The sequence below is a fragment of the Coffea arabica genome, chromosome 2e (assembly GCF_036785885.1).
Source record: "Coffea arabica cultivar ET-39 chromosome 2e, Coffea Arabica ET-39 HiFi, whole genome shotgun sequence".
NCBI lineage: Eukaryota > Viridiplantae > Streptophyta > Magnoliopsida > Gentianales > Rubiaceae > Coffea > Coffea arabica.
Window position 1 is genome coordinate 6,840,309 of NC_092313.1, and position 25,303 is coordinate 6,865,611.

At 37.5% G+C, this 25,303-nt stretch overlaps 3 protein-coding genes across 13 annotated transcripts; 2 read left to right on the top strand and 1 right to left on the bottom strand.

Annotated features, from left to right (window-relative positions):
* Positions 1–1,883: 1,883 nt before the first annotated feature.
* LOC113729524 (THO complex subunit 4A) lies at positions 1,884–4,818 on the bottom strand. Its single transcript, XM_027253813.2, has 5 exons — positions 4,478–4,818; positions 4,251–4,358; positions 3,167–3,235; positions 2,903–3,084; positions 1,884–2,207 (listed from the first exon to the last, which is right to left on the bottom strand). Exons 1-5 carry the CDS (start codon positions 4,703–4,705, stop codon positions 2,066–2,068), a joined length of 729 nt encoding a protein of 242 aa, XP_027109614.2. The 5' UTR covers positions 4,706–4,818; the 3' UTR covers positions 1,884–2,065.
* A 2,301-nt stretch (positions 4,819–7,119) lies between these two features.
* On the top strand, positions 7,120–17,982 carry LOC113730526 (uncharacterized). 8 transcript variants are annotated; one of them, XM_072078528.1, is made up of 12 exons: positions 7,193–7,543; positions 8,130–8,247; positions 8,747–9,634; positions 9,755–9,879; positions 11,400–11,585; positions 11,681–12,001; positions 12,182–12,644; positions 13,184–13,696; positions 13,773–14,104; positions 14,982–15,080; positions 15,161–15,286; positions 15,850–17,982. In XM_072078528.1, exons 1-12 carry the CDS (start codon positions 7,337–7,339, stop codon positions 17,611–17,613), a joined length of 5,142 nt encoding a protein of 1,713 aa, XP_071934629.1. In that variant the 5' UTR covers positions 7,193–7,336; the 3' UTR covers positions 17,614–17,982. The 8 variants fall into 8 exon arrangements, with proteins under 8 accessions (XP_027111051.2, XP_071934629.1, XP_071934630.1 ...); XM_027255250.2 differs by having other exon boundaries at positions 7,120–7,543; positions 11,681–12,644; XM_072078529.1 differs by having other exon boundaries at positions 11,681–12,644; positions 13,773–13,822.
* Positions 17,983–19,317: 1,335 nt separating this feature from the next.
* On the top strand, positions 19,318–25,120 carry LOC113730527 (elongator complex protein 1-like). 4 transcript variants are annotated; one of them, XM_027255254.2, is made up of 6 exons: positions 19,325–19,736; positions 20,278–20,611; positions 20,718–23,787; positions 24,105–24,194; positions 24,274–24,593; positions 24,709–25,120. In XM_027255254.2, exons 1-5 carry the CDS (start codon positions 19,578–19,580, stop codon positions 24,581–24,583), a joined length of 3,963 nt encoding a protein of 1,320 aa, XP_027111055.2. In that variant the 5' UTR covers positions 19,325–19,577; the 3' UTR covers positions 24,584–24,593; positions 24,709–25,120. The 4 variants fall into 4 exon arrangements, with proteins under 4 accessions (XP_071934634.1, XP_027111055.2, XP_027111054.2 ...); XM_027255253.2 differs by having other exon boundaries at positions 19,328–19,736; positions 24,695–25,120; XM_072078533.1 differs by lacking the exon at positions 24,709–25,120 and having other exon boundaries at positions 19,318–19,736; positions 20,718–23,746; positions 24,274–24,437.
* The last annotated feature ends 183 nt before the right edge of the window (positions 25,121–25,303 follow it).

The window sequence follows — 25,303 nt, forward strand, 5'->3', positions numbered from 1 at the left end:
TTGGCTTCGTGTTCATATTCTAATGAAAGACATTCACGCGCACCTCCGTAAAACATAATCATTGTCAATCTGAAAATTGTAATTTTAAGTTCCACGTGAATTTTCATGAGATCTTCCGCAAGTATGGTAACATGGACTTTTCACACGATGACCTCGAGGATTCGAAGCCAGGGCTTCCTTCTTCGAGGACGGCGTCCGGCGTCCATTCAAGGTTCAAAGTCGCGGCCGTTCAAGGTTCAAAGTCGCGGCCGTGACTTGGATCGTTTTACATCGGTCTCGGCATATCGACTGCGGTCTCGGCGAGATGCAAATTTTTGAAATATTTAATATTTTTAAAATTATAAAAAAAATATGATTAATAAAAAAATAAAAAATTAGTAAAAATAATAAAAATTCGAATTGACGATCAAGTTCTTGACAATCTATTATTTCGGATTCATCTCGTATCGGTATTAGAAAGGAAAACCCCATTCTGACGATGATTTGGCCAAGTCGTCTCTGTCTTGATCGAGTTTTTGAATTAGGGGTGTGCAACGAATTCAAATTCAGTAATTTGGAAGATTGAATTTGAAATTTTTGGAAAATTTGGCGGCAGAATTATTGATCGAATTCGATTTTGAATTCACCAGTTCTAAATTCGAATTCGATTCCGAATTCAATTCGGAATTCGATAAATTCTGAATACACCGAATTCGGAAACTTTTTTTCCCTTTTTTGTTAGATGTATTGTTATATAATATAAATTTTATATTACAGATATTATAAAAAATATTATTATATATATAATAATATATATATATATATATTACAAAACGAAATCGAAATCGGAAATTTCGATTTCTATTTCCAATTTCAAATTATGAATTTGAAATAGGAAATTCCGATTTCAAAAACTCCATTACCGAATTTGAACCAAATTCGCATAATTCGAAATCTGAAATTTCGATTTCAGTGCCGAATTCCAAATTATCGATTTCGAAAATTCTAAATTCAATTCGAATTCGGTCGGTAAAATAAAGAACGAAAAATTCGAATTCAGTAAATGAAGAAAATTCCGATTTACCGAATGAGAATCGAAAAGTTCTTGTGTAGAAGAACGAAGAATTACTTTATTTTGTACTTCTACCTTTGGTTTAAAATGAAGAACAAATATTCAACAGCCAGACAGTTGGAAAAAACTGTTAGGTTTATATACCTGCCTGGATCTGTTTCTGGACTTTTTCAATTTTATTGTCTCACGAACGAGATTCACAGCAGATTTTGATCAAAGCGAACTAATGAACAATCAACCCAACAAATAATAGCAAGAAAAGTCGGAGTTTAGGTTAAAGGTGTCATTTGCACTAGGCACTTCGCATGGATCATGGTCGCCGCTATATATTTTTCAAAATTTGTCTATCATCTCAATTTTGAGTTTGCCCCACTCTTTTTCCTATTTCTTCTTTTCTCATTTTTCTTTTAATACCAATTTTGATAACTTAAATACCTTATTATTCCTACTGAGGAAACAAAAATTAACTTATTATGCAGTGATTAAAAAAAAGTTGAATGAAATGAATGAAACAAATGCAAACTCTTTTTTTTTTTTTTTTTTTTGCGAAAAGGATATACAAGTGAAGCGTCTTCGCAAACTTAAGTTGCATGTTAACTAATTATGCACAATCACTTTCACAAGCTTTTTTGCCAAAAAAAGTTACACAAGTTTTTGGCCCCCACTAAGCACCATTGCATATGAACTCTTTCTTGTAGCATGGTATTATTGTCAAAGACTCAAACTAGAAACAGTAGACTTTATATGTCGAGATTCAAGAAAGGCATCATAATGTTGTAGGAGTAAAATAGTAGCAGTGTCAGCTAATTTCCCAGTGCAACCATCTACTCTTAAAAAAAAACCTCAGCAAAATGCAACTAAATCATCTTTGTACAAGTCACAACAAGGGTTTATGTTCGGAACCACCCCAAAAGGCCAAAAGAACCAGGAAGTCAAAATTATGAAATTAGCTACTACTTTTTTTTTTTTTTTTTTGTTAGGGGGTGGGGGAGAGAGGGATGTTTGCGTATGAAATTAGCTACTTAGCAGAGCACCTTCATGATATTTCTCCAAATCAGCATCAAGAACTTCAGCTGAGACTTTTTCAGCAAGATTTTTCTTTCCTCGACCTTCTTGTCCACGTCTCCCTGCTTGCTTAAACCCATCCCTGCTGTTACTGACCAACAGAACAACGCACTATATAATTAGGGATATGAAACAAGTTTTAACAATGCAAAAGACGCCATCTTACTGGTTGTAGGCTTTCTTGAAATGCTTATTTATTACAGAAAATAGTTTTTCCCACATACCATTGCGTACTACCAGAAGAGAAGAGGACTCGAGGACCTCAATAAACTTCATCTCAACAACTAATTCATGTCATACCAGGACAAACATGTCAAATCCATAGTTACTGCACTTAACAAGAGTCAGATAATGGACATTCTAAAACAAAAATAGAAACTGATTGGAAACTTTGACAAAAAAAAAAAAAAAAACTGATTGGAAACACATACCACGCAAACCTAAAATAAATTTAACCAAAAAAAGGGGGGGAGGGGAATAAGAGGTCCCTTGAGACCAGTAGAAATAAACAAATGATTAAACGGAATAGAAAACAAAAATCATGCCTCTGAGAGAGACAGATAAGAGATGTCAGCTCATTGGGTAACAACCAAGAAAATCATGCTTTGACAATTCGCCCCACAAAATTGCTGATATTAAAGAAAATATTCCCTTACCACATGCAATTAAGCAAATTGGTACAAAGGGTGTACGGCAGAACAAATAGGCTGCCAGATTCCGAAGCAAAATAACAAGACATGCTCATGAGGACAAGCTATACAAAAGACATGAAGACATGTTACATACCTTCTGAAGGCCCCACTTTGATATCCCAAATCGCCTTCACTTGATGGAGGCACAGCATATGCTACAAAATCACCTCCTATAATCTCAATTTTGATTGGCCTCCCATCAAGCAGCAAATCATTGTATCTATTGATAGCTTTTAAAGCATCTGAATGTCGTGCAAATACCACTTCTGCAGTTCCCTGAGTAAAAAATTGTTGTCTAAGCTCGTGGCCAGAAAACATCTTCACAATGAAATATAAGTAACCAAATGCAAAAATGTACCGTGGACTTTCCAGTCCGGTCATAGTGAATTGCATATCGCTTTAGCTCACCAACATCTGAAAATAGTACCTGCAAAAGATTACGTATATGTAAAGCTTGATCCGAGCATTTCGCTATGAGATAAAATGTATGTTGTTTGCTTGCTAGATTGAAGAGAAAAGAATTAAATATGCACATCTGATTCTATTCACGAGCAAGAATTGCTTCTAAAGACACCTAACTACTTCATTGCCCACAGTCGGCTTATCTTTTATCCATTCTGCTTTAGCAATGTGTTTCTGGCATTAAAAAGCTATGGCAGGACAACCTCAAAATTGACATTCTTGAATAGTTGATCTCTCAAAGTGAATCGGAGTTGGCCAAAAGCAGAGAGAGAAGAATTGCAAGGTAAAACACAAGAACTATCTATTCCTCTGAATCTGCAGTTTCTCAATTAACGTGTAAACATAGTTAATGATCAAAGGCATGGCGCATGTATTATACAGCAAGCAGGCGTGATACTCAAGAACAAGGGAACAACTAGCAAATGAGCTTCAGAGAAATATCTACTGAAGACAAAGAAAAAGGGAAAGAAAAAGAAACTGAGCTCCGGATTCCATTTAGGCAACTGAAAATACCCACACGAAAACTGATGTATTTCCTTATATTCACCTTGCGTTCCGTGCAAACAATACGCAACGAATATAATAACAAAGCCCATCAATTCGTCATTCACTCTCGTTAAATTGTTAAAAAATTGGAAGTCCAACCATCCAAATACTTATTTCAACTTGCCAGAAACAGGGCCCAGATTTTCATATTCAAGAATAAAGACGACTAAAACTTCTGAGCTAATTCCAATCTTCGCAGAAGTCCTGACGCCCAGAAGCCCAGGAAGGGTGGATCAAGAACCAATAAACCAAATTTCAACCACATAAAATCAGCCAAGATCAACAAAGTACCAAGCTAACAAACCCTTTTTCTTTTCTTTCTCTCTTTGCCTTGTTTGAATGAACATTTCTGTGTTGAAATGCTCCATCAAGTTAAAAGTCAAAAACAGGCCAAAAATGACAAACACTGGAATAAGAGGAACCAAAAAATGCACCTTGATATCGTCATTAGTAACCCCAAAATGCAGGTTGGACACGTAGAGTTTTGTCCCACTGCTAGCCCCTCCTTCTTCAACCATCCCAGTTTCAAGCATCCGAAGCCCCTGCATTCATTTTTAAGTGCTAAATAAATACCTTAAAACCCCACCTTTTTTTGTACAGATCCCTTCATTACGGGAAAACATGCAAAAACTAGTAAAAAAGAAAAGGAGGAGGGGGTGACCGGAGATCTTGAAGTCACAGCCACACGTGGTCGAAGGTACGGAACCGTACGGTACGGAACGAAGACCAGTGTCCGGCGAGTTGGGCCGGGACCAGAACTCATACAGTGAGCTTGGCCAAGGCCACGGCCACGTCCTCCTCCGCGGCCTCTGAAATTACCATGATCTCCTCCAGATTTCCTGTTTCTGTTGATAAGATCGTCTAGGGACATGTCCAGAAGATCGGCCATTTTTGAGTATCAATCAAGAAAACAAAAGCATTGAGGTTTTTTAGTTCTTCGTTTTGAGGAGGATTTGGAGAAGAGGTTTTAGGACAGTGTGGCTGTTATGCGGGGGTTTACGAGTGAAAAATGAAAAGCGAACAAAAAAATTCAAAATTTCACGTGATTAGTTAGGAGCACGAATTTTACTAGGTATTTACCAAAATAAACCAATATTTATTAGAAGTTCTGAAATTAGCCCAAACCTTTTGAATTCTCTCTAAAATTAGAGATTTCATTATTTGAAATAGCCGTTTTAAAGTCATTATTTGAAGTTTCAAAAGAATGACCTTACATGTTTAAAACAAGAAAATTAAAGATAAAAATAGTTCAAAACAAAAAAATTAAAACTCGCCATCTTTCCTATGAATACTTTATCACTATTTCAAAAAGTGAAATCTCCACTTCAGAAAGGAATCAAGAATTTAGACCATTTTTGAAAATTTTCAATAAAAGTTGGATTATTTAGGCAAATAACCCCGAATTTTTCAATCACTTATCCAATTGTTGGTATCTTAAATTACCAATTTGCCCGTTTTGGATTTAGTGCATTAAAGGAGATCTTTCAGGGTTGAGTTTGGTAGAAAAGGTGAAACTGATGGGCGTATTTGAAATTGAAAATGTACCGTACTGCAGTAGCTTCACGGGACTTATTTTTTGAATTTGTTTTCGGTTTTCACTTTTCACAGAGGCACAGGCCCGATAAACTTGCTTCGCAAGAAAGTTGCCAGTTGCCAGTTGCCACTTACAGAAATCCGAATGTAACCTTTCCTTTTTTAGTGCATCTTTTCTTTTTCATGCTTGCATTTATTTGACGTGTTAACTGATATTCGAACCCGTGACAGTTCGATGTTTAAGATCTGTTAAACTATTTATTGATGATAGGATACAATTATGACAAGCAATATGTATACATATTTGAACGTATATATCACTTTATTAATTTGAGGAAATCATGTTGGCCGACCAATTTGGTGAGTGTGAAAATTGTTCTCACAAATTTGCTCTAAACTCCGAGGCTCACTCGTATTACGCTGCGCAATCTCACAATTTGTACACGTACACGATTTATTTATTCTAAACTTTCGGAAAAAAAAGGGTAAGTCACCATTTGGATTTTTATGGCAAAAGAAATGAAATCCATTGAATAGTCATTATTTGAAATTTTTTTAGGAGGGATAATTGAATCCAAAATTGCGTCGTTTTCCGTGTCATATTTCTCTATTACCTTTTCCCCTCATATACATCAAATCGCTACGGTAATTTTTTCATGAAAAATGCAATCCAAATGGGGCTTATATTTTTCGGGGTCTTTCGTGGAAAAAAGGGTAAGCCGCCATTTGGATTTTTATAGCCAAAGAAATGAATTCCACTGGATGGTCATTATTTGAATTTTTCGTTTGAGAAGGGGGAATTGAGTCCAAAATTTATAATTCTTAAGGTTTCAACTTTAATTAGTATACAAATGTCAGTTTAGCTGCAAATGATTATTTTACTCATATCATAAATACATTTTCTAATTATCATTTTATGTTATATACATTACATTATAAAAGTACTATAGTGTTGTTGTGAATAATTTTTTCGAATAAACTTCTATTTTTGACAATCTTATGCATGTAAAAATTAAGTAGGTAAACTATACTCGTGAAATTCCAGAGACTGACACAAAATAGTAGATATCAAAGGTTAAGAGAAGATATGTTTAATCGAACACTCATGAACAATTATCCCAACCTGCAATTATTTGGCACTGATCCATTGCTTTAACAGTTTATACTGGTAATTAAATGAAACGACATAATAGAAACTTGAGACACTACTAATACAACCTCACGGTGTGCTGAGGATTGGGCTGCCTTGGATCTAGGGAAATGTTGCCCTTTTGGCTTTTTTTTTTTTCGGAAATCCATAGAAACTCATACATCCAGCTGCGTTAGAAATACTCACAAGTCATCGTCAAATTGAGTCAAAGACTAATCTAAGGAGGACCCACTAAAAAATCCTGTTCAGCCAATTAGTGACAGAATAAGGTCCCAGTCATCCTTAAACCCAGGTTGAAGAACCACAATCTTTCCAAGGTCACCGATAGAAATGTTGCCCTTTTGGCGTGGAAAGCGTGTTCGGGCCGATTTTTTTTTTTAAAATAATACATTAGCATTTTTTTTAGTGACGTAATGCACCTGAAATAAAATGTCAATTAAAAAGATAAAAAATTTAAAAAATCAATTAATTAAGATGCAAGCACAATTCTCTTTTGTCTAAAAGACAAAAAAAAAAAAAAAAATTTCACCCGCAATCACGCAGTCAAGCAAGATGAAGAAGGAGGGCAAAAACGGCCACCTGCGACCTGCGTAAATGCCGACAAAAAAAGAGGCCACCGCAGCCCAAAATTAGTTACTACGTCATAATTCACAGTAAGAACGCCCAGAAGAAGCCACCATTCTTCCTCCATAATATTTTTATTCTTTTTTGCATAAATTTGCATTTCGTGAGGGGTTTCCAATTTCACAGTTTTTAACCGCCAAAGCCGATGTAGAAAGAGAGAGATAGAACAAGAAAACCCCAAACAAAAAAAAAAAAAGTGAGTTGGAGAGAGAAATGGAGGAAAGCTATGAAGTAATGAAGAATAACAGCGACGACGACGACGACGACCACAATTCTACCCAAAAAGCCGGCCAGCGAGTTGCTGTAGCTAGGGGGGAAAAGCTCGCTCCGGCAGCTAATTCCAAGGCTAAGGCTGCAGCTAATGACTCCTCTAAAAGCAGAGAAGAAGGCGAACTCTCTTCCTCTGATGATGACGACGATGTATTCTCTCTAGCTTCAAACCCTAATTTTATGTTTCAGTCTGAGCTATGAACTTATCACTCGCATCGCTGCTGGAAATTATGGACCTTTCTTCTTTTCCCTGTATGAATCACGAGTAAATCTTTTGTTATTTTCTGCTTTAGTTGTAGGACTTTCTGAAATATTTGTTATTTTTCTTCCATTAAAATGGTTAAGCATGAGATTTTCTTTTTGGTTGATTTTGGTAATTTTACTTTTTAAAAAAAAAAATTTATTAGTCTTTGAACGCTAAGAAGAAGCCCTGTTATTTGAGGGCTACGTTTGTTCTGTTTAGTTTGCATTTGTGTTGTTCTGTTGCTTTTCTTTTTTTCTGTTTTTTCTTTTAAACGTTAGGGGCGGAGTTGTTGGTGACATTCAGTTTTTTGATATGCATGCTTGTGGAGATTTGATTTTAGGGCTTTCTTAATACATGCAGACTTAAATAATTAAATAATTGTCGTTCTACAATAGAATAGGTTTGTGGTCACGGCACCTTTATTTATTTTTGCTTTTAGGAGGTGGAATTTAGCCAAGTTGTTCTCCTTAAGAAGTGAATTTGATCCTACAGGACTTCCATGCTACTGCATCTGCATCTCATCTTGCTGGATGTGATACTGCTCAGGCGGATCAGCCAGATTCTGCTGAAGCTTCTTCAGTAGATAAGGTCATTCAGGATGCAGAGAGGGGTACGTTTACTACACCTTGAGGTTAATTGTTTTTAACCTTCTTGGGGTAACTATATATAATCTGGATGGACGATTAATTACTTGGTATGGAACTGTTCTCTTTAAATAATTGGCGGACAATGCATTAAGTCATTATATAATGGTTGTTCGGAATCCATGCTCTAATCCCCAATTTCTGGGATCTTTTACCATGTGTAGAAGTTGATAATTGTCTCTCTGTATAGAATCATAAAAACTCCTTTTAGAAATGCCATATGTACAGTTACCAGCTTTCCGAGTCTGAATTTTGTTTGGTCCAGTACTTTGGGATTCTACTATCTACTCCTTGGTGGTGATATTTGCATGTGTATATATACCCATTATGTCATGCATGATGACTAAATTTTATGCGCATTTGTTGGAGGTTCTTTCTGTGTCTTGGGAAGGGACAAGAATGTTATTGTTTAGTGTAGTTTGCTTGCTTGATTCTCCAACTCCATTAGTTGCTTTTTGTTCACAGAACAGCATGATCCTGCCATCAAGTCTGCAAGCATGGTTGGTCTATCTTCTAGAGCTTCTCAGCGGTCAGACCATCTCAAGAGTTCTGAGAAGAATCGAGGACCATTTGTGCCATTTGTCATAAGTTTTTCAGATGATGACAGTGGCAGTGATTCTGATGATAGCAGGCGTAATACTCTGGCAACTAAAGACCAAACACAGGGAGTAGATAGAAGTAGCAGACCGCCTGTATCTTCTCTCCAAAGGTCGCCGAAGTTGCTTCAAAATAAAACTAAGAAAGCTAGATTAGTCAACAGAGAAGCCTTTCCTAGTCGCCCATTTGTCAATGGAGCAACTTCATGGAATTGTAGACAAATACCTAGCTCTAGAAATTTCAGTACTGTACAGAAAGGGGTAGCCGGTGATCATGGGTCTTTGCAGAAATCAATTGTACATGTTAATACTAACAAAAGACAACTGCAAGACCTAAGACAGCTAATTGCAATCCGAGAAAGTCAGTTAAAGCTCAAGTCAACCCAGCAAACTAAAAATTCAGTTGGTGGATCAGGTAGTGATGGTAAATTTAAAAACCCTGGCAATCCTGGGAACAGGGTTCGCAAAGACTCAGGTTTTGACTTGCGCGGTGAGTTGAACAAAGCTGACAAGAAGCGCCTAAAAACTGGAGAACCACAGTGTAGCCAGCTAGATTTAGATAATAATCTTCATTCTCTGCAGCCGATTTTAACATCAGGAAAGTCTAGGGTGGATAATAGTGGTAAAGAGAGTGTAGATGATCATGATCATCGTAGCAAAAAACTTTCCTTGGGTACATCGCTTTCTGGAGTGCAGAAACAGTCAGAGGCGAGGGACTCTCTTTCATTAGAAAATTCTCTTAATACTGCTATTGCGGGTAAGTGCTTAATTTTCTTTTTCAATGCTTTACTTTTGGAGCAAGGGGGGGGGGGAGGGATTGGGCAGCATACTGCACAGTTTGAGATGCCTAATGAATGGCGTGATAATTATTATGCAGGTAATTGTACCGTTGCTAATAACATACAGTGTGCCAGGAATCCTAAACAAGGCGATCCTGTAATTTGGTTGAAACAATCTGGGCAAATAGGAAAAAGGGCGACTGGTGATTTTCCAAATAGATCAGTAAGACACACAGATAATATATCCTATATATGTCTTTTGGTAGCTTTGATCATTATTTTTAAAGATGTGCAGAGCCTAAAAATTGGCTTATTCTAGATCCAAACATGCTTATTTTGATATCTTGAAGTTCAATTTTACTAGTTAGAATAATGAATAAGGTTTACTACCTGTAGAAGAGCAATGAGGCAAAGTTCAACTAAGAGCCAATTGTTAATGGCATGCAATGGTGTTGCAACATGGCCATGTCATCTACCTATGTTTTTGCCACGTGACTTGCTCTTTTCCTATGAATATGTCTGGAATATAAAAAATACATGGATATGCACTGATCTTTGCAGTTTTGCTGTGCCTTTTAAAGCTGAAACAAATAGCTTAATGTTGTATGTGACTTTAAATTCTTTCAAGTTGTCCTTTGTGATCTTTTCCTCCATATTCAGCTTGCTCTTAGAGTAATTCTGGGTATTTATAATTTAGTTGGGAGAGATTCATTCTCCTGGCTGTTAAAGGAAAAAACTTAGTAGTAGCCGCATAAATATTGGTTTTTTTTTTCTTTCTCTCTATTTTTTCCTCTCTCTTGGTTGTACTTTTTAATGACTTGCTGAATTAGGACATCTACCCCCTACCATCAGACCATACTGCTATATGATTGAATCTTGATGTTTACGTCTTTTATTCACCAAACATGACATAATTACTTTACTAGTTGTTCTTGGCTAATTAGGTAAAAAGGGTTCTGAGGAATGTCTTAGCAATTTCTTTATAAGGTCTCTTGTGGTGTGGTATCAGCTATTTGATCTCATAGTGCTGAACCAAGGAGCTTCATTTTCTTTCTAGTCTGTGCGACAACTTGTGTATATGAATCTCAAGCAGATCTCTTGTTTATTGTTATAATCTCATGAACATGGTGGTGGAAGAGCTGATATCTCTGCCTGTTCCTACCACACCACCTCTGGTCCTCAATGGATCTGCTTGTGTATTTTATTGTAAAACAGAGCTTTTCTATAGCTCCTCGACCACTGATGCTTATTTAATGAAATTGCAATCCTTTTTGTCCCAATTTTCCTCATATTGGTATATGGATGTAATTAGGAGTCGATCTTTCGCTTGTTTTGTTTTGGTGTGTTTTCTTCTTTAATTTTCCTGATCTGTGTCTTTGCGGGAGCTTAACAGATGAGGGGAGTTGAAAAACAAAGCAGGATATAGTTAATTTGGTCATAGCTGTTTCTTAAATTTGGGATAGAACGTGGGTTTTTTTTTTTTTTTTTAATTTCCAATTCCTCCAAAAATCTGGAGTCCCATGTCTGCCACAAAGCTAAAAAGCTTCAGTGAATCTTTTCCTTTATTCTGTCTATACTTGAAAGATTTATTATTTTTCTGAAGCTTCTTGTGTTAAACAATTCTGTTTTGGGTGGGAAGATGTTTTACGTTCATATCAAGGTGTGTGAATCCAGACTTGTGTTATATACAGTTTTACGTATGCATTGTCATTCTCTTTTCTTATTCTTAAGAACAATGTGCAGTTGGATCCCGAGGAGTATGCTCGTCATGATGTTCAAGTGTCCATCCAGAACAATGTTACATCTGGCACTAATTTAACAGAAAGGTGTGATAGCGATCAAGCAAAATCTAGTGACCAAGTGAGCAAATTAAAATCAGATGACAAAGTTCAGGCATCTAGTCTGCATCTTGCTGATGGTAACTTACAGGTTTGTTCTGTACCACAGCTTTTGCTTTATTTGTTTACTTTTAAAATCTTGGGCCTCACATTCAATTTTGATTATCTCTTTCTGTTTCCTTGCAGAAAGCAAGTCTGAGTAATCCAAGTTTGTTGAATGGTTTGGACAAGTTAAACATGATGGGGAATAACATGGATTTGCAGTCACTGCTGGAGTATGAGGAGTTGCAAGATAAGGAAATAGAGGATGCACAAGAGCATCGGCGCAGATGTGAAATAGAAGAAAGAAATGCACTTATGGCTTATCGGAAGGCCCAGAGAGCCTTGATTGAAGCTAATGCGAGATGCTCTCAACTCTACAGTAAAAGGGAATTATACTCGGCACAGCTTCGATCTCTCATGATGGAGAACCCAAATTTGGTTGTCTCCCTAAGACAGCATGATCAGGTAGAAGCCCAATTGGATTCTTTTAATTATGTTTCTGATGTTAATGAGCATCAAATACCCGCATCCAGCCGTCAAGTGCACACTGGATCTGATATTAATGGCATACGTGGTAATAATAGTAATGTACCTCCTGCAAACGATCACTATCAGAACCCATCTAATATGCATGTGAGTGGGCAGAACTTGGTATCTGATCCTTGCTCCAAGCGTGAGGGAAGTCCTTCGGAGGGTCACAAGCAACCTGTGTCAAATGGTGTCTGCTCCCCTTCTGGTGATTTAAGTCAGTCATCTTATCAGGAAGGTGAGATATTTGAATTTAACCATAAATCTGCTCAAGAAAATATAGAATCTGAAAGAACATCAGAATTCAACAAAGATAGGGAAAAGGACATCTATGAGGAGTCTGAAAGACAACCACCATTTGATAGTTCTCAAGACTGTTTTCTTCTTGAAGCGTCATTAAGGTCACAGCTCTTTGAAAAGCTAAAGACAAAAAAATTGCCAAAAAAGGGGACAACCCAGAGCACGGAAGATTTAGTTGAAAGAAATGATGAAAATGATGACAGTAGACAGATGATGGAGACTGATACTGCAGATGTACCATTGTCTGAGGCAGAGAATGGCAAACATTCAGATTATGAAGGTAATATTTCTTCTTGAGGATTTACCTGTTTGTCCTGTGATCCTTTCTTAATAGTTCTGGGTAGAGCATTAAAGAAGTCCAAAGTCATGAGAATGGAAATTTTGTCTTACTGTAAGGAACTCCAGAGTACACCTACTACTTTGTTCTTTTGCAAATGTTCTATTTATTGCTATTTGTCATTCCATTGTGTAGATTTATTTTTTGACTTGACTCTCTAATTAATCTTGGATAAATAGTGAAGAAATCTATTTGTGCAGTCACCACCTCTCTCTCCATTAAACGTTGTTTTTGATGCTGTATGACAAACTCGCTTTCATCTGATTGGAAGCCAATTATGTGACTTGCACCGTGTGGAGACTCTCTTCCCCCTCCCCCTCTCCTTTTGATATGTCTACCAAGTGGAGACTTCGATGATCCATTTTGTCTCAGATGTTTGTAATTGTACATGTTGACTCTTGCTGTCATGTATCCTGGTTTATGATCTTTATTTTTGTAACTTGCTATTTTCTGTGATTTTACAATTTCTACTTTTGGTACAGATTATAGCAAGGAAGAAAGATGTCCTGAACTACCAGTCCAGATTAACAACCAGTTTGATATTCCGCATTCGGAGCATGCATCTTCCTCCCAAGACGTTTGTATGGGTAGTTGTATTTCTCTGGGAAGTCAAGAATTTAAAACCTCTGGCACTTTTCTCTTGCCGTCAATGAAGTGTGCATTTAGTGCCCTGAAGTTCATAGAACTTTGCAGTGTGCTAGAGTCCAATAATGGAAGTACAGGTATGCTCATATCCGATGTTGATGAGGAGAACGAGGATAACCGGGTCACTTGTAAAAGCAAGCCTAGTATATCAAACTTGGATTTGCCTGAAACTTCAATCGACTTATTTGTTGGACAAAGTGGGTATTACTCCTGCAATCTAGCTATTGACCCATTCTGGCCACTTTGTATGTATGAACTCCGAGGAAGATGCAACAACAGTGAGTGTTCTTGGCAGCATGTTAGAGACTACTGCTGCAACAACATGAAACATGATAGTACTGATTATTCTGGTAATGTTAAGTTCGCTTAATCTCTAATATGAATCATGAAAATCTTTTTTATACAATGTCTGTTTTTCTTTTGTAGTTGTTCAGGTCAGAAGACAATCACCCAGGGAACAATTTGACGGTGCTATGGTGCGTAGGAAGTCTCTGAATCATGTTGATTTAGCTGCCCCTACTTATGTTGTCAGCTTAGACATTCTGAGACCTGATTCACAATCATTTATATCTACTTCATCTCAAGGTTATGGACAATGCTGGGGGAAGTGTTTCAGTGCTTTCTTGGTTTTGTCTAGTTTGTGTCCGATGGTTTCACAATCAAATGAGCCATTTTTGCATGGCACTCAAGCTCGTATAGAGGTCCACTGTAGCTGGAATAGACAGACATCTTATTTTAACAACAGAAATGGGACACTGGTTTGTCAAAGAATCCTTTCCTTCTTTGGGTAGTTTGTTTATGAGTCCTCATCCTTGTGGCTTCCAATTTCATTTACTTGATTGTTGAATTACTGCCGGCCTTTTGGCTTTGAGGTGGAATGCTTATTTTCATGGAGTTGATCTTTTGGATAGGAAAGTATAGGAATAGGTGAATGTTCATGTTTCTGCCTTTCTAGAGTTTAATCTTTAATGGAGTCTTTATATTGTGTTTCCCTCTTTCCTAAACAGAAAATGTAACTTTGTTAATGTCGTAAATCTTGAAAATGTTCTTCTGAGATGTCAATTCCAATTTGCTTTTCATTTTGGAACATCAAATTTTTTTTGTGGTACAGGATCTATAAGCAGATAAATACTTGAAGTGTTTATTTTATTAAAACAAAATACTGGAAAGACAAGCACTCCTAGGTTCCTTAACTTTCAGTTCATATCTGCTTAGAAGACGGCAATTCCCTAGTGTTTGCTATTGGCATTCATATCTATTTCTGTTTTGGAACACATGAAGTCATTACTTATGATTTTTGCTTGTAGTGTTGCTTATGCACTCTCTTGGATTCTCATGGTAGATGTTGTTCATATCAATCTATTTATACATAAAGTGGGGTAGCTCATGCTGGAATTATGAGGATCCTCCTAGTTTTTTTCCTTTGCTCCTTGTAGAACTCTGTCTTCCTTCCCCTTAAACTGATTCTTGTTTTACTTTGTGCTAGTTTAGCGTGTGTTTCTGCTAGCTTTTTGCATTTAATTCAGTGTAGTACACCTTCTAATATTGCAATTTTGGTAGGCTCTCCAGATGAATTGTTTTCTCATTTTCATGGGTATATAGCAATTAACTTACGTATTCTTGGGGTTTTCTTAGGGTCAAATTGATCAATGTGTCGTTGATGCTGACCAATCCCTGGAAATAGCTATCCTTAATTTCAATCAGGAGGCTGACAAGTATAAAGCAAGGATGCAGGTATTAAATGGTTATTGAGTTGGACCAGAGTATTCATTTTGGAATGATTTTGTTCTCATTCCATTATCTAAAATATTTAGGCTCTTAAAGTTCTTGCTCAAGCCATTGAGGACAATCCCACATCTGCAGTTCTTTGGATAGTTTACTTGCAAATTTTCTACAGTAATCAGAAGGCAATTGTAAAGGATGACTTGTTCCGATATGCGGTATGCATGTTTCTTTTATTTTCTATACAATGAAGAATTGGAAGTTCGAGACTCCTCAGTTGTGCCTTTTGGATTCAATGTTTGATATAACCGTGTCGTTATTGAAAGATTTCTATGAGTTTTATATGTAAATAAAGGCGTGATGAGAGCAAAGGTATCTTATTTAGATAGAAGGTCTTCACAATATCAAAGTCTTCAGGATTTGATATTCACTACCATTTTTGCTAAAAGGTCATAAACAAACTATTAATATTTAGTACTGTTTCTCTTCTGTCTTTCTTTTTTTGAATATATTCTTGTTCTTGCCCTATTTTCCCTGTCCCACTTCCTGGATTAGTCTTTCTTCTCTTTTTGTTTCCTGTTGTTATATTCATGGTATTAAAAACAGAGGTGCATTATGACGACCTTAGTGATATTTATTAGTCTTGCTTGCAATCGTCCCTGTTCTCCATGGGAGAAAAAATATCACTTGTTCACCAAACTTCTGTTGTTGTTGTCTAGGTTTCCAGTTTTGTGTTTATTTCAGTACCAGGAGTTTATGAACTGCTTTATTTGATTTCCAGGTTGAATACAACAAAGAATCTTATGAACTCTGGCTTTTATACATTAACAGTCGTGTACAGCTCGATGATCGGCTGGCTGCATATGATATTGCACTATTGGCTCTTTCTCACCATACATCTACTTCTGATGGAGATGCCATGCGTGCAAGCCATTGCACTTTGGATATATTTCTGCAGATGGTGAATTTTTTGTGCATGTCTGGCAGTGCTGGTATGGCCCTTGAGAAGATCTCTGGGCTCTTTTGGCCCTCTAAGAAATCTGACAATAACCTTCAACTTTCTCTTCCTGATATTGTTACTTGCCTGACCATTTGTGACAAATTCATCTTCTGGATCTGTTGTGTGTATATACTTCTATATAAGAAATTGCCTGATGCTGTGGTACAGAAATTTGAATGTAGGAAAGAATGTTCTGCTATAGAGTGGCCTTCGGTTTCTTTAAGATCTGATGAGAAGCAACAAGCTGCTTCACTCTTGGAATTAGCTGTTGATTCACTAGCATTGTACATGGATCATGAATCACTTGAAAATGAAACAACTCTAAGGGCTGCACACCTGTTTGCTCTCAACCATGTTAGATGTGTATCGGTTCTGGAGGGCCTCGAATGCAGTAGAAATTTGCTTGGAAAATATATCAAGTTGTATCCGTCATGTTTAGAACTTGTTTTGATGTCAGCTTGGGCTGAACATGACTTGGGGGGCTCCAATTTTAATGGATTTGAGGAAGCTCTTAGAAACTGGCCGGATGAAGTTCCTGGCATTCATTGTATTTGGAATCAATATGTTGGATGTGTCTTCCAGAGTGGGAAATTTGATTTTGTGAAGGACTTAATGGACCAATGGTTTCATTCTGTTCTGGAGGCAAGATATTCTGATTATGGAGTTTTGCAAGCTAAAGACGAGAAGTCAGATAGTTCACTGATGTCAATTTCAGTGTCAGATCTCCATGCTTGGTTTTTGAGTTGTGGTCAGAATGACACTGTGTTCGGGATGCTCAATCTTTCATTGTATAAATTACTGCAGAACAATCAATCCGAAGCTCAAGCTGCATTAGATCTGGCACTGAAGGCAGCTACCGCTGATAATTACCAGCATTGTTTGAGAGAACTTGTCCCGTTTTTGCTTATAGGTAGTATCAGAGATAAGGGGGTGGTTCATCTCAAAGGCATATTGAACATTCTGAATGTTCATCTGGTTGATGTTCGAGCTTCACTTGGCGCAGAACCACTGTCGCGAGATTTCATTCAAAAAATCAAGAAGCCTGTTGCCCGACAGCTTGTCAGCAAGTTGTTGAGTCCAGCTTCAGCTGACTTTTCTTTGATGAGCTTGGTTCTTGAAGTATGGTACGGTCTTACTCTGTTACCCCGTGTTTGTGATAAAGTGACGGATTTGGTGGACTTTGTGGAAGCCCTGATGGAGATTCTGCCTTCTAATTATTTGCTTGCATTTTCTGTCTGCAAAAAGCTTAGTTCCAATGCCACAAAGTGCTCTGCCAGTTTATCTTTCTGGGCAAGTTCACTCTTGGTAAATGCACTTTTTCATGCTGTTCCTATAGCACCAGAATATGCATGGGTGGAAGCAGCAGATGTTTTACATGATTTGACGGACATTAAGTGTATACAGGAGAGTTTTCACAAGAAAGCTGTATCCGTATATCCGTTTTCCATCAAACTGTGGAAATCTTATCTCCGTTTATGCGAGACTGAAGGAAATGTGGGATCTGTTAAAAAAGCTGCCAAAGAAAAAGGAATCGAGCTGGACTAACAATATGTTCATGAAAGAATGTCAGGTTGGTTGCTTTGGCAATCAGCTGAAGCAAATTTTGGGGAAACTTGTATCTGTTACATTTAGGCAAACTTGCTAGATGATGATTGAGTAAACATAGTTGTGTAAATACTTGAACCGTCAGTATATGTAACATGTCGGTTTACAGGATAGTCGCCTGGTGCTCTGGAACTCATTCCTGTGCATCCATAGTAGTTCTGTCTTCTCTTTGTGAACGAGCTAGACTGGATCATATGCAGTTACCCAGTTTAGTTCTCATAACCAGTGTATCTTCGCATAAGAGTTTTGAGTTATAAATATCCAGTCATTTATAGTTTATGCACTCTGGTCAGAGCCCAGAGGAAGGAATTGAAGCTTCTGTGTTTTCTGGTGCAATGTTTTTTCATTTGCAATGAATGGACGGAGTGAGCAAGCATCTTGGTCTGCTTTCATTTGTTTATACGCGGCTCTTCAGAGGGTTAAATAGAAGGATGGTCAGGGTGACAAAAGTATGGAGCTAACGGAAGCTAAATACGTAAATACTTGCGGGAGAGGTAAAATATGAGCATTGTGCTTTGAGAATACATGAATTAGACTGGTACAAGCATGAATCTTATGCGGTAACTCTATTTCGCCTCTAGGTCAAACTCATATTCTCCGTGATTGTGATATCTTATATTTTTTGGTAGAAACATGTAGAAAGGTAAGGAAGCTATATGTCATACTAAGATAAGAAGTTTCTAGTGAAATCAATGCGAAGTTGCTATTATAACGTGTTTGAGACCCGTACTTTTGACTCAGTGTAAGAATATAATTGCAACTCAAGAGTCATAGAAATTATTGTTATTTATAAGTTTTTTTATGAAACAGTTATTTATAAGTTGATGATAGTATCAAATCACAGTTGAGACAGAGTCTTGACTCCTTGTAAGGATGCTTCTATAGAGTCCAATTAGCTAGAGATGTAAGCTAAACCTTCTTATGAAATGTAGAAGATTGTAATTCTCATTATGGTAGCTAATAAATATTACTTGTGAGAACTAAAAACTTGTTACGAGTATTCTCACACGCTTGCATTTTGTAACTTGGGACAATCAAGGTTCATTGATAACTCAAGAAAAATTGAAAATTTTGAAAAAGCTATTAAAGAGAAACAAAGGTTGCTCAACAAAATTATCATGGAAAAAATAATGGTATAAAAATAAACAAAAAATTACTCATGGAGAAAAGGTTATTTGAAAGTTGAAAACAAAGATAACTTGAAATTATTGGCTTCAGTAGATATGATTCATATGCAAACGAATCCTTTATCAAAGAAGTGTTTACTTTTCTTTGAATTGTTGTTTATTTTGTACAAGAAATTCTTGTTTTGCTCAATTCAATATATTGTTACGTTATCTATCTTTCGTTGTCCAGCAGTAATGCTCAATTTAAAATAAATTTATATCACTAATTTGTAGCATAACTTTTTTTCAACATAAAACTTCTCAAAATAGAATTTATAATTAAATATTTCAACAGTTTTATTTTGGCGTGAGCGACATATTTTGGCGTGAGCGACAATTAAGGTTAACCGGTTGAATTTGAACCATTAGAATCTATATTTTGAAGAAAAGAATTGAAATTTAAGTGTACATCAATTGTGATCCTATATTATTGTACTCCATATTACTATTTGCAATTCCAAAACTCGCACTTACAAAAAAAAAAAAAACTCAAAAGACAGCCTTTTAAATTGTAAACCTCATTAAGGAGTAATTCTTCTATTATTATGATTTATTTTTGGTCGTCCGACAGGAGCAAACCTCTTCTTTTCTCAGTGCTTATACCCTAGTTGTCAATAAAACCTCAGCAGTTGGAGTATTTCGCAGACCTTATATCCTTTTTCATGCTCATGAGAATCTTTCTTAGCTAGGGTTGTGGTTAGGCTTTCATCTGGTTGATAGAACTTCGTTAGAGTAGAAATGAATAATCTGAAGCTCTCATGGGAGCTACCGTCGAAGCTTCAATTACACTCGGAAGATGAAGTTGTCCAATTTGCAGCATTTGATATTGAACGCAACCGTATCTTCTTCGCTTCCTCGGCCAACTTCATATACACAACTCATATTCCATCTCCTCAAGTAATCTCTTTTTCCTCTGCATCGTTTTTCGTTTCAGTTTGTACTGTCTATCGTATTCTTCTTTTCGCTTTGGCGCGGAAGATTTGAATTATTGTTGTAAAAAAAAAGTTTTAACCTTGACAAATTGAGTAAAGAAAAAGGCAGGGCTTTAATTCAATTTGTGCTAATTGGCATGCATGAAAGTAGTAGCGATTAGATATGAAATCATTTACGCCTATTATCAATGATGGTTGTTACGGAGGGTTTGAACAATGGATTAGTGAATTCCAAAAAGTGGCACGAGAGGTAGGTCCCTGTAAATGATCAAGATTTTGCAAAAGAACAAAGCTTCCCTACCCATTTAGAGGTCCGGAACCAAGCTGACCAATACAATTACGAGGACTTCGTTCTTTATTTCTTTTTTTAACCCCCTAATAACTGATCAGTGCCATCTAAAAGGTCTTTGGCTGAATATTTACACTTCCAGCTGCTTGTTTCGGTAGTTGTTACATGTGTATAAAGAGGAGTGTAGACATATCTGACATGTAGGATTTTGTGCCAGAATGAAGGAACATGGGGTTCAGCTTCATTATCTGCCGCAGTTGACTCTATTGATATGGAACCGGGAGATTACATTACTTCCATGGATTATCTGATGGAGAAGGAAGCACTGATAATTGGGACTTCGTATGGGCTTCTCTTGCTATATGTTGTGGATGATAGTACCACAGAAGTGGTCGGACGAGTGGAGGGTGGCATAAAGTGCATTTCGCCTAGTCCAGATGGAGATTTGCTTGGTGTAATTACTGGGTTCGGTCAAATACTAGTGATGACGCATGATTGGGATGTGCTATATGAGATGGCACTGGATGATCATCCTGGGGATGTTGACGTACGTAAGGACTTCTTCCTATATTACTTGATCTTTTTTTACACTGCTAGCTCTTCATATCAAGTTGGTGTGGGTAATTAAGCCTTTTGATAATCTACCCTTTCTTTCAGATGAACCAGCTGTCTCCTCCAACTATTCTTGTGAGAGTCCCATTTCTTGGCGAGGTGATGGCAAATTCTTTGCAACCCTAAGCAAAGAGCATGATGCACTTCCCTTACGTAAAAAACTTAAAGTTTGGGAACGAGATTCAGGTGCACTTCACTCTGTCTCAGAACCAGTGGGTTTCATGGGAGCAGTTTTGGACTGGATGCCCAGTGGGGCAAAAATTGCATCTGTTTATGATCGAAGGGAAGAAAAGAAGTCCCCATCAATAGTTTTCTTTGAGAAGAATGGATTGCAACGAAGCTCATTTGGTGTTAATGATAACACTGATGTAAAGGTAGACTCTTTGAAGTGGAATTGTAACTCTGAGCTTCTTGCATTTGTGGTCAGAGGTGAAGATCATGAGTCTATCAAGATTTGGTTCTTCAATAATAATCATTGGTATTTGAAACAAGAGATTAGATACTTAAAGCAGGATGGAGTTAAATTCATCTGGGATCCAACAAAGCCACTACAGTTGATAAGTTGGACTGTCAATGGCCAGATAATGATATACAATTTCATGTGGATCACAGCTGTAATGGATAACTCAACAGCATTTGTAATTGATGACTCCAAGATACTAGTCACCCCACTTTCTGTTTCTCTGATCCCCCCTCCTATGTATTTATTTAGTTTAAAATTTCCCAGTGCAGTTCGAAATATGGCTTTCTTTTCTCACGGTTCTAAACATAACCTGGCCACATTTTTATCAGATGGCAGGTTGTGTATTGTAGAGCTTCCTGAAATAGATATGTGGGAGGAGCTAGAAGGCACTGAAGTCAGTGTTGAGGCTGCCTCATGTGATATTGGATTTGGATCTTTTACTCACCTGGCATGGTTGGACTCACATGTACTTCTTAGTGTTTCTCATTTTACCTTTAATCACGTTAATTGCTCATTAGGAAACTTTTCTGGCAAGGATGGGCTGCCTGCCTATTACCTGCAAGAAATTCAGGTCATGTGTTCTGAAGATCATAAACCTGGTTCTGTAACATCCACAGGCTGGCAAGCTAAAATTTCCAACCAAATTTCTGTTGAAGAACAGGTAATTGGAATAATCCCTGGCCCACTAAATAGATGTTCAGCATATATTCAGTTTGATGGTGGAAAAATAGTCCAATATTTGTCGAAGTTAGGGGGCAACAGAATGGTTCCTCTTCAGAAATGTGATGACATGTGTTTCTCATCATCATGCCCATGGATGACTTTGGCTCTTGCTGGGGGGTTCATGTCACAGAAGGCTTTACTTTTTGGACTTGATGACAATGGAAGGCTTCAAGTCGGTAGAAGGATATTATGTGACAACTGCAGCAGTTTCTCATTTTATTCGAATGCTACAGACCAATCAATAACACATCTGATTCTTTCAACTAAACAGGATCTGCTATTTATTGTAGACATTGCGGATATTCAAAATGAACAACTGGCTGTTAAATATGGGAATTTCCTACCTGCTTTCAAGACTAGAACTGGAGATGATGGAAGAAACTATATAAACATATGGGAAAGAGGTGCTAGGGTTATAGGTGTGCTACATGGAGATGAGTCTGCTGTCATTATTCAAACAATTCGTGGAAATCTTGAATGTGTCTACCCAAGGAAACTGATTCTGGCCTCAATCATCAATGCCTTGGTCCAGGGGCGCTTTAGAGATGCGTTATACATGATACGGCGACATAGGATAGACTTTAATGTTATTGTTGACCACTGTGGTTGGAAAGCCTTTATTCAGTCAGCTCCAGAATTTGTGAAACAGGTGAACAACTTGAGCTATATAACTGAGTTTGTTTGTGCTATCACAAATGGAAATGTAATGGAGACGTTGTATAAGGATTACATATTGCTACCTTGTCAAAAGGAGTTGAACACTGTAAAATCTGGATATACTGACGATTCTGATAGTAACAGCAAGATTTCTGCTGTCTTGTTGGCGATAAGAAAGGCCCTGGAGGAGCAAATAGTGGAAAGTCCTTCAAGGGAACTTTGCATTTTGACCACATTGGCTCAAAGCCAACCTCCAGCTCTTGAGGAGGCTTTGACAAGGATAAAATTTGTCCGACAAATGGAGCTATCAGGTTCTGATAGTCCAGGACGGAACAATTATCCTTCTGCTGAGGAATCTTTAAAGCATCTATTGTGGTTGTCTGATCCAGAAGCAGTTTTTGAAGCTGCTTTAGGAATTTATGATTTGAACCTAGCAGCTATGGTTGCATTAAACTCACAGAAGGATCCAAAAGAATTTCTTCCATTTCTTCAAGAATTAGAACGTATGCCAGCTGCATTAATGCAATATAATATTGACCTTAGACTGCAAAGGTATGAAAATGCTTTGCGACATCTTGTTTCAGCTGGAGATGGTTATTATGAAGATTGCATGAGGCTCATGAGAAGTTATCCTCAGCTTTTCCCCTTGGGTCTGAAACTCATCAGCGATCCTGTTAAAAAAGCACAAATTCTTGATGCATGGGGAGATCATTTGAGTTCAATGAAATCCTTTGAAGATGCTGCTGTCGCTTACTTGTGTTGTTCTTCTTTGGAAAAAGCTCTGAAAGCTTATCGCTCTTCTGGTAATTGGAGAGGAGTTCTTACAGTTGCTGGGCTGATCAAATCTGGGAAGGAGGAAGTAATACAGCTGGCATATGAACTCTGCGAGGAGCTCCAGGCACTTGGTAAACCAGGAGATGCTGCCACAATAGCCTTGGAGTACTGTGGTGATGTCAAGGCAGGTATTGATCTTTTGGTTAGTGCAAGGGATTGGGAGGAGGCTCTAAGGATTGCCTTCCTTCACTTGAGGGATGATTTAGTCTCAGAAGTGAAAATTGCTTGTCTTGAATGTGCCAACTTGCTGATTGGTGAATATGAGGAGGGTTTAGAGAAAGTAGGGAAGTATGTGGCACGCTACCTAGCTGTTCGACAGAGGAGGTTATTACTTGCTGCAAAGCTTCGGTCAGATGAGCAGTCAGTAGCTGAGCTTGATGATGAAACTGCTTCAGAAGTGAGCAGTAGTTTTAGTGGAATGAGTGCATACACCACTGGGTATCCCTCATGCTTATATTGCTTATTCTACTCTTGGTTCACTTTAGGGTAGAATGTTGGATGTGCACGTCCCCTAATTTCTTAATCCCCTGAATTTATTTTTTGCCTGCTAGATATGTATTGACTGAATTTTTCCTTTTGTTGCTGATGATCTTGCACTTCTTATTTTTGCATTCGTTCTTTGCTTTGATGACCCCTTGTACTGAAAATGCATCCGGAATGTGAACTAGTTACTTTTTGAGCTGATTGACTTTTGTCAGTGGCATCCAATAGCTTCCCTCATGCCTGAAAACTAACCCAACATCTTTCATGGGCAGGACAAGGAGGGGTTCAGCTGCTTCAATCAGTTCAACCTCTACGAAGGGGAGAGGGCGTCAGCGAAATAAGGGAAAAATTCGTGCTGGCAGGTATATGATTTGTACAGAGATTGAGATTTTTTTTTCCTACTTTTATAAGCTGTGAGATTTGAATCGGTCATGCTTGTAGCCCTGGTGAGGAGATGGCTTTGGTTGAACATTTGAATGGAATGGCTTTGGCTACTGGAGCAAAACATGAGATTAAATCTCTTTTAATGTCCCTTCTGATGCTTGGAGAGGAAGATCTTGCTAGGAAATTGCAACGCGCTTGTGAAAATTTTCAACTGTCCCAAATGGCAGCAGTAAAATTAGCTGAAGATGCAATGTTGACTGATAGCATGGATGACCATGTGTATTCCTTGGAGCATTACATTTGGAAAGTGAGGAAAGAAGTACACAATTTGGAAGCTTTTTCTTGGCAGTCTAGAGTTTTGGTTTGACGATGAAGAGGTAATATGCATTGTATTCAGTTTATTTTCCATGATATTATGTGTCACCTTAATTGATTAGAATATACTTTTCTGATCATTTTTGTTTGCATGTGTCCCCAGTGTCCTTGATACAGAAAGCATTGCATTGGACAGGGATGAGATCATGAAGTTGTGTGATTGGAACTTGAACCTATTTTGTCAAAGCCTTCCGCGTTTTACTGGAATCTGCTGTACTCTAAAGGAGGTCATGCAGAATAGATTTGAATGAATCATTCGTTTGTAATCTAACTTTTCTGTAGCTTTAAGGCATGCCAATTTTTATCGCCAGAAACTTATTCAATTGGCTTGCAATGATGTTAACACCACTTAAAGTTAACTTGGCATTTGTTTAAAGTGCAGTTTGAGGGGGGTCATGTTAGGTTTGCAAGTATATCTTATCCTTATCTGATCTTTCTCTGGACCACTTCATCATTTGAGATTGTATTTTTCAAGTTGACTATTGTAGTGGAGAATAGCTTGATTTTTTATTGATGAACATTTTGCCAAGTTTTAGTCTATGATGTCATAGTGGCAACATGTTTTGTGCTTTTCTCTTGCACATCCAGCAGCTTAGTGGGATTTAATGCAACAGAGAAGTGTTCTGCTTATTGTTATTGTTTGCTTTTTTATTTCATTGTTCTTTGCTTCATAGTGTTTATTTACTTCTGTTCAGCTGGTGCTCTAGTTCTC

Coding starts and splice junctions, on each gene's coding strand:
- LOC113729524 (XM_027253813.2), bottom strand. CDS start 4,705: ATGGCCGATCTTCTGGACATGTCCCTAGACGATCTTATCAACAGAAAC. Junction 3,085..3,166: donor ACCGGACTGGAAAGTCCACG/GTACATTTTTGC, acceptor TTTTTTACTCAG/GGAACTGCAGAAGTGGTATT. Junction 2,208..2,902: donor CAAAGTGGGGCCTTCAGAAG/GTATGTAACATG, acceptor TCTGTTGGTCAG/TAACAGCAGGGATGGGTTTA.
- LOC113730526 (XM_027255250.2), top strand. CDS start 7,337: ATGGAGGAAAGCTATGAAGTAATGAAGAATAACAGCGACGACGACGAC. Junction 9,880..11,399: donor GTGATTTTCCAAATAGATCA/GTAAGACACACA, acceptor AACAATGTGCAG/TTGGATCCCGAGGAGTATGC. Junction 15,287..15,849: donor ATGACTTGTTCCGATATGCG/GTATGCATGTTT, acceptor TTTGATTTCCAG/GTTGAATACAACAAAGAATC.
- LOC113730527 (XM_027255254.2), top strand. CDS start 19,578: ATGAATAATCTGAAGCTCTCATGGGAGCTACCGTCGAAGCTTCAATTA. Junction 19,737..20,277: donor CTCATATTCCATCTCCTCAA/GTAATCTCTTTT, acceptor ATTTTGTGCCAG/AATGAAGGAACATGGGGTTC. Junction 20,612..20,717: donor TCCTGGGGATGTTGACGTAC/GTAAGGACTTCT, acceptor CCTTTCTTTCAG/ATGAACCAGCTGTCTCCTCC.